This window comes from Accipiter gentilis, chromosome 22 (assembly GCF_929443795.1).
Source record: "Accipiter gentilis chromosome 22, bAccGen1.1, whole genome shotgun sequence".
NCBI classification, from domain to species: Eukaryota; Metazoa; Chordata; class Aves; order Accipitriformes; family Accipitridae; genus Astur; species Astur gentilis.
Window position 1 is genome coordinate 19,099,430 of NC_064901.1, and position 13,132 is coordinate 19,112,561.

The 13,132-nt window shown below is 40.4% G+C and overlaps 1 protein-coding gene across 1 annotated transcript in view; it reads left to right on the forward strand.

The window, feature by feature from the left end:
* The window catches only part of SPTBN5 (spectrin beta, non-erythrocytic 5), a 98,762-nt gene that overhangs the window by 73,636 nt on the left and 11,994 nt on the right, over window positions 1–13,132 (forward strand). Inside the window, exons 46-55 of the mRNA XM_049825339.1 lie at window positions 1,343–1,515; window positions 2,587–2,677; window positions 3,329–3,475; window positions 5,106–5,243; window positions 5,978–6,234; window positions 6,399–6,585; window positions 9,563–9,775; window positions 10,151–10,347; window positions 10,931–11,135; window positions 11,866–12,060. Of these exons, the coding sequence (XP_049681296.1) occupies window positions 1,343–1,515; window positions 2,587–2,677; window positions 3,329–3,475; window positions 5,106–5,243; window positions 5,978–6,234; window positions 6,399–6,585; window positions 9,563–9,775; window positions 10,151–10,347; window positions 10,931–11,135; window positions 11,866–12,060 (1,803 nt within the window). The remainder of the gene's footprint in view (window positions 1–1,342; window positions 1,516–2,586; window positions 2,678–3,328; window positions 3,476–5,105; window positions 5,244–5,977; window positions 6,235–6,398; window positions 6,586–9,562; window positions 9,776–10,150; window positions 10,348–10,930; window positions 11,136–11,865; window positions 12,061–13,132) is intronic.

The following is a 13,132-nucleotide window of genomic DNA, read 5'->3' on the forward strand; positions in this document are numbered from 1 at the left end:
CTGTGATATTTCTCCTTCTGAAGTTACTGCTCCGTCTTGTTGACAGTTTAAGATCAGGTTTCTTTCCTTGACACTTTACACAGGATAGGATTTTCAGTCCCAACAGTAACAAAACAGTCCAACTACTCTGATTATAGCAGGAAAATGAGACTGCATCTCTCTAACTGGTCATATCTGACCAAATACATTTGCCAGCAGTGTGCAAGTCATCACTGCTGTCACTGCTGACACACCCACTGTAGCTTTAAGTTGCCTACCTCAGGTACCAGTAACACTACAATAACTGAAACCGCAGGTTGATGTGTGGGTTGCAAAAGCTATGCAGGATGCTGGATATACATTCTGATGCTTAGCTTACCCTGCACCACATATAGGTAGTGCTACCAAATTAGTTGTCTACAGGAACTACGATTACATCTCAGAGTTCAATGTAGACATAATTGGTACAAATGGTATGAAAAACATATAATGCTAGTGGCTGGTATCTGTCTCTGTAATTTTCAGCCTGGAGGTGTGTATTTACAGTCCCTCCATTGAATTATATGAGACTTAGAAGGAGCCACCCATTTTCCAGTCATATTTAGCTCAGCAGTACAGAAAATGCTCCGTGAGTACTTTCCCTTCCAATGACTCATGTAAGCACCCAGAAGTTCAGATTTTTTTATGACCCATTTTATACCAGCTTTATCACTTCCTTTAGAATAGTGGGAAAGCAGTGTTTATTGCGGTAACAACATTTTGCCACTGATTCTAAAATTAAAAGTGCAGAGGGGTGCTGAAAAGAGAACTCTGAGTCAGTAAGCTTGGGATTCACAAATGTTAGAAGTCAAATTCCATGTTTCTCTCCAGATTAACTGTAATGTCAGACGCCAGTCCTCAGATTCAAATCTGGATCTGAGCTCTTACAAATTCTAGGGGTTGAAACCGAGGCTCTAAGTTTAATCTCTTTCTGCGACATATTTGTTCACTTAACTCTGATCTCAGTTTGGCATCCCTCATTTGCTTCCAAAATAGCATCTGTCTTAAGGTTGATTTATGATTAGGAGCTGATGCTTTAACTCTTGAGAAGTGATATGTTCTATGCAGCAACAACAATATGCAGGAGAAGCTAAGCACCCAGCAGTTAATTCAGGTTTGACCCTGAAATAATGGCCTCAGACGATGCATAGAACATTATTTAGGCCCCAAGTCTCAGAATCAATGCCAATAAATTTCAAAGATGTATAAATTTTCTTGACAGATTTCAGATGTGGGGTAAATGCCATTTAGCTTCTGGATTATCAGTGTTGTGGATGGAAAAACTCTGACTGAAAGCAACTTCCCTTTGTTGAATTCTATCCAGGACTCACTGTCCAGTGTGGAGAGCCTACAGCGGAAACACACACAGTTTGAAAAAGCCCTGGAAGCTCAGATGGAGAAAATTGATGAGATGGCTTCATTTGCTCAGCAGCTAATGCAGAACAAGCATTATGACTCGGACAACATCACCAACAGATGCCAGGCTGTTCTGAGGAGGTGAAGTCAAACCCTTCCTATGTCAGCCACCCATCTCTTTTGCAATGAGACTCTCCCCATGTGACTCATATCTTTAAATGATTTAAGAGAACCATAAACTGGTTTGCATTTACTCAGCTTTGCACTTTGCACTGTGATCTTGCCAAACGGGCCTGAGTCTAGTCAATATTTCATTAGGAGGTTTCCAAAATACAGTTAAGTGGAGGGGGAGCAGGATTCAGAAAAAGGCAGTTTTCCTGTAATTCTGTATTCTGGCCTGTCCTGAGGGACAGTGCTGCAAATAAAATGCAGAGGCTTGCTGTACCATTAAATACTTAATTATGATTAAATAACATCAAAAAAGGTCATTTGCTACACAACTGCTTTTTCACTGCTCTAATGGGGTTGATCTTAAAGCCCTGCTCAAATTATCTATTAGGGCATTTGCAATTTTTCTGATCAGACCTTGCCCTTTAATGTGAATTATTTTATTTCTCCTAGCACTTTGCATATTGTTCATCTTAAATGCAGACAGTAGAAGCAGTTGTGTTCACTGCCACATGTACATCTTTTCGTGGTAGGTGAAAAGATATACGTAAAATTTATGAAGAGAGATTGGGGATCCCTTACAATTAAAGTGAACATTAGTTTATCAATATGATCAAACTATCTCATGACTGCACTAACATGAATAAAGTGCTGCAGGCCCACATTTGGAAAAAGATGAAAGGATGGTGTAGTTTTGGTTTACCACTGACAAATACCATCATACTCACAGGCTTTCCATATAAGAAACATGCTGTGTTTATGTTCTCTTGTACCCTGAAAGGCAATAATGGTGATTCCTAGAACAGTTATCATATATATAGACTTTATGTGTACTTTAAACATATCTGTCTGCTAGTAATCCTTCCTATAGTGTCCTGAGCATCTTCTCTGACAGTCCAAATCATGGTAGGCTGCATATTATGGACATTTCTCTCCCAGAGAATGGAGGGTAGATCACATGTGGTTTAGAGGTGAAAATCAAAAACCCTTATCCTATCTAATTCACTCTGTGGCTTTTACCTCACACATCTGTCTTCATCTCAGAAAAGAGAAACTGCTGGAGAATGCTGCTGCTCGCAGACATCTGCTAGAGGAATCAAGGCTTCTGCAGAAGTTACTGAAGAATTCCTTTGAGGTACAATTACACAAGATTCATGGTATTCCGGTTTCTTAAAACATACTGCGCTGCATAGATCTGAATCCCTGAAGGGATTTACTGTGAGAAGAATCAAGGAACTGAGTCTGGAATGAGATGATATTGGGAAAGATGAGGATAAGGGCGAAGGGATATTTTTCAGCTTTCAAGTCACAGCTTCCCTCCAGTCACAAGATGAAAGATCTACTGTGCATTGGACACCAGCAAAATCCAGAAGAAATAAATGCATTACAAGGGAATGTGCTACCATTTTAAAATTCATGGGAAAACACAAAACAGTTCAGTTCTTGTGAGATACTGACAGCAGATTAGAAATAGGGAGATAATTGCTCTTTCTCCCCCATGCACACAGATGTACACACACACGTGCCCATGCACTTTCTCACTTCATGGGGACTATCTCATAGACGCAGCCCCCTTTCCAGGTAACAGTGCTGGTAGACAGAGGTATAGGGGTGACTTCATTATGAAAGACAGGAGAGGATTAGGGAAACAGAATCTCAGAAGGACAACTCATTTGTGTCCCCACTCACTAGTCCCATGTTTTATAGATATTAGAGAAGAGCCTGGCAGGTTAGAGTTGAAGAAACACTGAAGGTTTTCTCTACTTCTGTTCTTTCCTCCCCAAAGGTGGCTGCCTGGATCAATGAGAAGAACAGCATTGCCCAGGATGATAGCTGGAAGGATCCAAGCAATCTGCAGACCAAACTGCAGAAGCACCAGACTTTCCAAGCAGAGATCATGGCCAATAGAAATCGTCTGGACTCCATCAGATCTGTGAGAGAAGCAGGGTTGATGGCAAGGGTGGACAACTGGCATGAAAGACTCTGCAGACAGTCTGAGTTACAGTGATCTCAAACAAGCGAGGGGGGATCACTGTCCCCTCACTGACATCGTTCACCTTGTCTCTGAGGGGACTGGGAAGCTTAGTCTTTTAGTCCATCAAGAACTTTGTCCATCAGTTTCTTTCAACTTCTTTTTTATTGTGTACTGTGAACTTACTGTCTATATTCACTGTGAATGTAATGGAAAGAGATGGGTGCTTTCAATGAAAGCAATCCACTGACTTCAGGGACTTCTCTCTGGGGTGATGCCACTTTAGAGGTACACCTGTTTATTTCCAGCAGGACACCTAGCTGATTGGATGCACAACTTCAAAAGTCAAATAAGATTTATCCAACAAAAAAGATCAAGAAGAGTTTTCAAGTGTTGCATTTGCAGAGACATGCTAGTAGGAGAGATATGAGGGAAGTCTGACAAGCTTTGTCAGATACTTGGCAGAAGCTGTGATCAGATGATGAGTTTGGAAGGACAGACTGTTACATGTTTATTAACCTTATTTTCAGCACAGGGCTTACTAGCTGTATTTTGCAATAGATAACTAAGTGTTAAAGGTAGATTCCCTCCTCAGACTCACTCGCATCCAGTATTGTAGAACCCTTTTCTTTCTTTCTTTCTTTTTTTTTTTGTTTTTTTTTTTAAACTTTTAAGTCCCCTGTGTGCAGACACAGCAGAGGGGGTTAAAGGGTGGAGTTACAATTCTCTCTAAACTAATCTGTTTTTAAAGAGTTGTTTGCACAATCTCTTTCTCACAATTTCTTGATGTCCTGTCTTTTTTGTTGGAAATAGCCTTAGTAGTTGCTTTTTAGAAGAAAATTAACATCTGATGTCCTGGTATAGCATCTTTTTCTTGCTGTGCCTCCTCTTCCCTATTCCAAAATGTAGAAACAGCTCAGTTTAGCTTTCTAAACCAAATTTGGTCCCAGCTTAAGGATATACCTACACACTCTTATACCTGATGGAGGTCTTGCTGTGCCCCCTCTACCTGTTCTTCTGCCAACCTGTTAATCATCTGCAGCTCAAGATTTAGAAATGCAGATAGACTTTTATTACATAATATAGTGGTACAATGGTACATGGTTAAGAGGGTTTATCATCTCATACAGTGGTTCACTTGTATGAGAGAGTTCTCGCTTAACATTCAAGGAAGTGAATAAAAAAGGACAGGTGGCTGGGCAATTTCAAACAGTGATCACAGAATGTGGGACATCACAGAAAAAACTGAGTGCTTGCAAACTAGGCTCCCTGCCAGCTTTTAGGCAATGTAGCTGTTGTGTAATGAAGATTCTCTTTACTCTTTGTCTTCTAATATTGTCTTCTAGCATTTAAAATAGTTTTAGAGGCCAGAAAAACAGGAAAATCAGTCTCTACCCTAGTTTCAATAAGTATTTTGCTTTTATCTGTTTTTTCTTTGTCTCTGCAGCCTCTATCTGTTACATCAGGAGGTGATGGCTATGGCCTGCCCCTTACAGAGCAGTGCCAGTAGACTTTATTTATGGAGGCAAAAGTGATATATTCTGCTGCATTCAGCAAAGGAAGAAAACTTTGACTGTTCTCTCTGCTACAGGAAGGGGAAAAGATGCTCCGTGAGAGGCACTATGCCCCTGAAGCCATTCAGTCCAGACTACAAGAAATGGAAGAGCTATGGGAGGAACTGCTAGCAAGTTGCCAGGATAAACAGGCCAAGCTGCAGGATGCTTACAAGGTAATACAGGGATGCCAGTGGTTGGGTCTTGGTGTCATTTCCAGAGATAGCATGGCTGCCTGGCTACACATCTCATCTACGAGTGTGTCACTTGATATAATCAGACCTGATTCCTCAAGACCATTAGAGCAAAGAATCTAATAAGTGTGGATTGATTGAATGGAATCAGTGGGAGAATTGGAGATCCCTACGAAGGGAGAAGGATTTGTAGGCTGAGTTCCCTTCTGCTTTCTGCTGCTGGTTTAGATTAGGATTCCAGAGAGGGATACTGAGGGAAAATGTGTTCACTCATATATGTCAACTCTCTGCATCTGTCCCTATGGCATCTTTTCTACAACACATTGAGAAAGAAGCCCATGGCTGCTTTTCATACTCTCAGCTCCAGGCACATGACTTCTCATGACTATGAGTTTTGCATGGGCTATCAGAGACTCTATGGGTATAAAATAGAGCTCTCCTTTTAAATGGCTTCCTTTTAAGGTACTGTGTCCCTCATTTGTATTTGTGCAACACAAGTAAGATTAGTTCTTGATATTCTCTGCATCTGTTCTTGCGTTCACTCTGACTGAATTCTCTTCTTCATTTGGACAGCCATCATATCTGGGAAAAGTTCACTGAGCAGTGGGAAGCTTCTCCATGTTTGTGTGTAATTCCTACTGAAAGTGGCCAAAATTTTTATATCATATTGTCTGTCCTAAAGGTTTGAATGACCTTTTCTTGTCGCTTGTCCTCAGGGCCTTCATTTTCAGCGAAGTGTAGAGGATATGGAGAAATGGTTGGAAGATGTGGAAAATGAGTTGAAAGCACCATATAGTAACAATGATCTGGTGGTTTTGAACAGTCACCTGAAGAAACAAGAGGAACTGGAGGAAGATATTGCTGGCCATAGGGACCGGCTGCAAGAGCTCGTGGTCACAGCTCAGCAATTCCGGAAGGAGAAACATTTCCTTGCTGATGAACTAGAAGAGAGAGTGGATCAAGTAGTGCAGAGGTGTGAGAGTGCCTGGCCTGCCTCCTGCCATCTTTTTCCTACTTTTATCAGCCTTTTTCTTCCCTGCATATTTTTTTTCTTCTCTGCATCATTCTAAAAAGAACATTTTGCATTCATTCCTTATTAATCTGTGGTCCTTATTGGGTTCCCTTTAAAACCTGCAGATACAAAAGTCTACGTGATCCTCTGCAGGAGAGACGTGGAAGTCTGGAGGCAAGCAGACTTCAGTACCAGTTCTTCCGAGATGTTGATGAGGAGTTGGCCTGGGTTCGTGAGAAGTTCCCCATGGCTTCCTCCAGGGATTATGGCCAATCCCTGGCAACTGTTCAAAGTCTACAAGAAAAGCACCAGGTAAAGTCATGTGAGAACCATTGTCAGTCTTTAGAATCAAAGAGAGAACACGGAATTCAATTTGCCTCAGGCAAACTTCATCTGCTGTGCTTTGGCTACAGGGGTCATGATGCCAGGGATTACTCTTATCCTTTTCCTATAATAATGACATTTTTTGAAGGATATGTCCATGACTTGGCAACATGTGGGATTCCATGCTGCTTATCATTGCAATGGTGTAGGTACCACACCATATGCTTTTCTGCAGACACATTGGCTCTTTCTGTGAACTGAGTTCGAAACCTGGCCTTTGCAGTACAAAATAGATTTTACAAACTGTTGTGCATGCTGTCATAGCTTCCTTGGGCAACAGATGCCCTAACAACTATACTTCAAAACTCAGTAAGTACATCCAAGCAAGCTCATTGCTCAGATGTCTCAGGAAAACATCTTTCCCCAAAACTCTTTCTACTCTGGAGGGAGGGAGTTAACAGGATAGCATGATGATCCTTGTCCGACCTTCATTCCAGTGGTAGCTTTCAAGATAGCTGTTGAATTGTTTCACAAGGTTCAGATGGGCCATCAAAGAAAGGAGTGCCTGGAACACTGTCATCTCAAATACCAATAAAACAGCAGCTGCCTTCTGAATTGTTTTTTAATAAGGAGCAAACACAGGGTGGAAGGAAAAAAACCCAACCACCTGCTAAAAGTTTCCAGCTATTGGTATTTAATGTTAGCAAATGACAGCCCATTTAAGTGCCAGGTCAATGTCTCTGGGGAAAATCTATGCAATCTGCAATAGGGCTGGGAAAGACAGAAGATCTTATAAAGTGGGAGTGTGTGAGATATATATGCATACAGAGATGGAAGGCCCAAGCATTTGGTGCAATCTGCATGTCTACAAATAAAAGTCCAAACTTACAAAAAATTTGAAATGTCCCCAGGATAAAAAGTCAAGACTGCTACAGGTGACATACTAGGACAGGGATGAAGTCTCTTAAAAAGTTGATTTATCCTAGGTGTACTCACAATTTAATGAAGAATTGTAAAATGTTTTTAAATGCATCTTCCAGAATATTCCTGAGTAAGACCCATGGGTATATCCCGAATAGTTTGTACCTTCTTAGTATTCTGTGCAATTCTCTTATTGTAAAAATTCTGTATTTAAGGAAGATGAAGTTGTTGACTTTGAGATTAGACAGTAAGAACGAAAAACTTGTTTCATCATGTTTAAAAGTATAAATGTTGTTATGTGTGCAATTACTCCTAAAAATTATGAGCTGATTGACATGGTAGGGAAGTAATTAGGTTCACAAAAGAAAGGAATTCCTGAGCTGAATTAATCTGAGACAATATTTGGGATAACTGAAGGAACAGTGGAGATACTGCTTTAGGCTACAATTATCTTTGTGTTAATTGGACAGGTCTCAAAATATTTCAGTGAACTGTGGGAATGGAAGATACAGACCATAACACCAGTGCATAATAAAATACCAATTCTTCCTGCCATTTTGCTTCTTATTCTCCTGGAAGCAGGATTAAAATATAAGCTTTGAATTCTCAATCTTTTTGTAGCTAGAGTCTCTACACTTTTTTTTAATGTTGGCTTACAGGCAAACAAATGTCAGAGGTAACATAACAGTCAAGAATTAAATATACAGTTAGTTCCACCCTCTATTGTTTGTCTTAATGAGCCAGATTTGCAAAATGTGGTCCTTGGTTTGTTACCAAAAAAGAGATTGTGCGTGAAATGTATCAACCTTAAAAAAAAAAAAAATTAACAAAAAAAAACCAAACTAACCACCCCCACCCCCCCAAAAAAAAAACAACAAAAAACCCCTGTCTTGCAAAACTATATTTACACACAAATATAATGTGCGTACACACAGCTGCTTGGTTTGGAACAGTTTCACTCCCTTACTCACTCCCCTTTTTTTTAAATTCCTGTGGTTATAAATGAAGTACTGTGAATACATGTTCCTAAATGTTCAACTGCAAAGTTGTTCTTCATGCTGCTAGCTTATTATTAATAGACAGTACAAGATGTTTTATAATCTTTGCCACTGGATTCCATTCTGCTGGGGTCAGATATGGTGTCAATTTTCAACAACATAGTGGCTGTCTTGAAATTAATAGGGGGAAGTTAAAGGCAAGATTAGAATCAGAGTTCTTTTCCAGCCAAGTCTGATACTTAAGTTGAAAAAGCAGCTCCCCTCCTCAGAGAGGGTGTCTCTTCTACCTTAACTGAGCACTGCAGTCTAACTCTGGAACTGCATGTTTCATAGCTGTGAAAATAAACAGAACAATTGTAAAATTGTGCTCAAGGTGCTCAGGCATAGTTAGCTGTGGAATGCACATCCGCCTACAGACAAATTGACAGCATGGTCCTTGCCCACCCAGGCAAATATCATATGAGGGGGTATATGGAGGTATGCATATGGTTTTAAGATCTACCAGTCTTTAAAAATTGATTTCAAGTAAAGTCTTTCAGAACTGCTTCAGGTAGTTTTCTTCTCTCCTTGTCCTCTTGGCTGCCTTGGTAGTATGTGTACCCACAGCATTTGCAATGGCTGTTATGCAAAGCTGCATCTTCTACAAAGGTATTGGCAAGTGATAAATATTGATGAGCAGGTAAATTGATTGTTCTTCCCTATACTCATTTTAATTCAAGAAACACCATGTAATGGGGTGGAAGTGGCTATATTTCAGTGAAATCTACAGATAAGAGGTTTGTGGTTAGAACCTCTTCCCTCCACACTCTGAGGTGAATACACACCAAGGTCCAATCTTCATGGCTATATTTGATTTCTATAATCACTCCTTCACCCCAAAAAACTCCTCCACACCACTTTGAGCATTCACTCAGACTTTGTATCTCTGACACATCTTTGTGTATAGAAAACAAATTTATAATGGAGTTACATGACTATGCTATCTGGTATAAAAATCTCCACAGCTTTTATTTTTGGTCTGTCATTTCACTTTTTACTCTTTCCAGAATTTGGAGAATGAGATAAGCAGTCGGGATGCTTTGACTAAAGCAGTGCTCAGTACAGGGCAGAAACTGGTGAGGGGAGGCCACTCAGCCTCTCGCAAGATTATGGAGCATCTGAAGGAGCTTGAGACTTCTGTAGAAACCTTGAAGGCAGAGGCTCAAGAGAGGAGACAGCGGCTTATGCAGTCATATGAGTCCCATCTGTTCCTGAATGAGGTAAAGATGGTTCATAAGAGATTTATTTTGGTCTTTCCTTGCTTAAAAGAATCTATACCTATATTGTTGAATGGATGCAAGTGCTGAGATAGGAGCAGAATTCATACCGTCCTGATTTTTCATATCTGATAAATATGGATGCAGTGAAGAAATAACAGTTACTTTTCCAACTGCAGTGAGGGATAAACATGTAACCATAATTACTGGGTTCAGGGTACACATTTTTTTGAATAGTATCTGCTAGACCGCATTACAGGAAGGCACCTAAGCTGCTCTGTGTTTTCACTGATGTGTCTCTTTGGGTACCACTGCTTTCCCGTTTTGTCTTGACCTAAATCACAGCTGCGTTCAGGCTCATCCTTGTATTTTGTACAGCTACTGGAGGTGGAGGCATGGCTGGCAGAGAGGAGCTTCATTCTGGAGACCTCTGATTATGGGAAGAATGAAGAATCCACGCAAGCTTTACTTCGTAAACTTGAAGCTACCAAGTTGGACATGGATGGTTTCAGGCCCCGGATCGAGAAAGTACAGGAGACAGGTGCCAGCTTGATAAACAAAGACAGCCCAGAGAGGTAGGAAAATGAAAACAGGTTTCTGTTCCAGGTCTAACAGAAATGCCCAGAGAAGGCAAATACAGAAAAGTTCAACCTTCAGTAGCTGTTTGATGGCTCATTCAGAAATATGACTGCAAGCGACATCAATCCTTCCTTCACCAACGTCACACACACTCAACTGCCCAAAGGCTTGATGATTTTTTTAATGTTTTCATGAGACTTGTTAACGACAGGCCAATTAGTGCAGATCAGCTTCTTTGTCCATTGTCTATTCCCAGGAACTGTCACCTAGTTCTCATTTACCATAAAGCTTCAAAAAACACTGTGCTTGGGAAAGGAAACAGACCGTCTTGACAGTTCACTGTTTTTCATTGCCAGTTTGCTTTTATATCTGGGGAGGAGGAAGGAGAAAGAGCAGCCATTCATATGAGATACTTTAATTTCCTGAACTAGCTGGTTTTAAGGGCTTGGCATAGCTCACTCTATGATGTCTGGCTTATTCTGTATTTTGAAGGTGTTGCAAATTCAACCTGTCAGAAAAGACAATGTTCAAAAAGAACAGTAAAACAAAGACATACCTTCTGATTCTTGTTCTTTGCAGTCCAGCCATACTTTCAAAGCTCCAGGGGATCCTAGCAGACTATCAGTCTCTCCTACGGAAGGCTGAGACCCAGAGAAAACGCCTGCAAGAACAATTCCAGCTCTATCAGTTTGAAAGAGAATTCCAGCTGGTGGATGCATGGCTTTCCAGTAAACAGTCTGTAGCAGAGTCCGATGACTATGGACAGGACTTAGATGATGTTGAGGTAAAAGAAAATGAAAGGTATCATATGTATTGTGTGGCAAAGCAGGAATGTATTTGCTGCAAGTGTAGCTGCTGACAGTGAAGTATGTTACAGTCACAAAAACTAAGTTAATCTCTGCAGCAAGAACTCGTACTGGTTTCTGTCTGCTTATACAGGGCTCTCTGAGGTAGCATCCTCTGACAGAAAAAATAGGTGCATCAGAAAGTTAGCTCTTTCTTGGGATAAGGTAATGTCAGCACACCTGGCGCTGCTGACCCTGATTATAAATTTGACAGGGCCTAAAAATTTTGATGTGACCAGGGCCATGGTCTTGTAACAATTTCAGTGGAAACCACTGGGATGCAGCGTTCACACCTCTGGCTGCTGATTTCAAGGATAAAATTCTCCTCAGGGCACACAGTGCAGAGAGGTATAATTCCTGGTGTCCACTCTACAACCGCTGCATATGTGGACAGCCTACCAGTTATGTTTCTTAGCTTTTGATCTGGGCGGCATCTGTTTGTCAGGATGTGGGTGATTTTTCTCTGTGGCATAAGTTGTTAAATGATGAAGAAAATAGATGCCGCCTTCTGACTCCAAATCATCTGGGTTTACCAAGTCATTTGCACTTGTAGACTGCAATACATAGCTTTTGTGTTATACAGTACAGAGAAAGTGATTCATTCTGCCTCTCTCATAGAGGTAGGCAGAAATTCTTACATCTAAATCTGTGTTCCCATTTATTCCATAGGTGCTGGAGAAAAAGTTTAAAGATTTTGTAAATGAGGTGAAACCTCTGGGACATTCCAAAGTTGTCTTCTTAAATGAGTTGGCATCTAAACTAGAGAAGGATGGCCACAGCAAGATGGACATTATTCAGAAGAGAACAAAGCAAATCAATGAGACATGGGAGAAACTCTGCCATGCCATCCATGCAAGGACAGAGGTAAGAAATACATGAAAAACTGGAGCACTGAATTCCCTGCAGTTTTCCATGTCTTTCCTTTCCCAAACCAGTGCATTGCTCTTGTTGGAACACAAGGTTTATAAGAGCAATGGGTGTATTCTGTTCCATTCTTTCTTGATCTATTTCCCTTTATAGCCACTGCTTACCCTACTGTTCCTGGCAAGGCTTATACTTGAAAGATATTTATCAGCCTAGCGTAATTCTGTTTTCCTTAATTCACTGCTAGCTCTGGTTTCTTGAAAAACTAAGCCAATCTAATGGTTTACCACCACTAACAGGACGCCAGCTCTGGCACTTGTTGGACTCTTTATTGAACTACTTCAGCTCATTAAACAAGATGAAAACTCTCCAGATTTCTTTGCTGAGTTAGTTACTTGAAGTCAAAGAAGGGTTATGGGAGAGAAGGTGATAGAGGACATAGAGCCAAATCCTCTACCTTTTGGCAGCAGTTAGCTGTTAAATTAGCTCACCCCATCTTGTGAAACTGCAGTCACAGATGTGTTTGGAAAAGCAGAGAGGACATATAGAACTCAACATTTTTGTTTGCTTTAAGGAGAATGTAAAATGTCAGATATCCTCAACTCTTTCTTTCACTGCCGTTACATATGCATTTTGCTCATGAAGTAGCTCAAGCCCACTATTGTCTGTTAGCAGCAGTAAATGCATGACAATTGTTAATTTATTTGTTAATTTAATTGTTAATTTAATTTTAATTTAATTGTTTGAATGTAAAATGGTATTAGAACATTTTTTAATCCTCTCATTTCAGAAAACTTAATTTTCACTTAACTCCTCTTATTTTCACTTTTTGCAGTGTAGGCCTCTACTCCAAGGAAGTTTTTTAGGACACTTTCTGTGGTCAAGTGAGCTACCTTTAGAGGGCAAGTCGTGCTCTCTATCTTGATCATTCTTCTTATGTGGAGATAAATTGCTCTTTGAGACATCTGTGTCTTTCCATTGACGAAGAGAACTTGGGGAAATTAGGTTAGCTTGAACACTTTCAGGTGACTTAATTGGGAAGGTATTTCACTCCCATTCTTGTTCAGTCTGT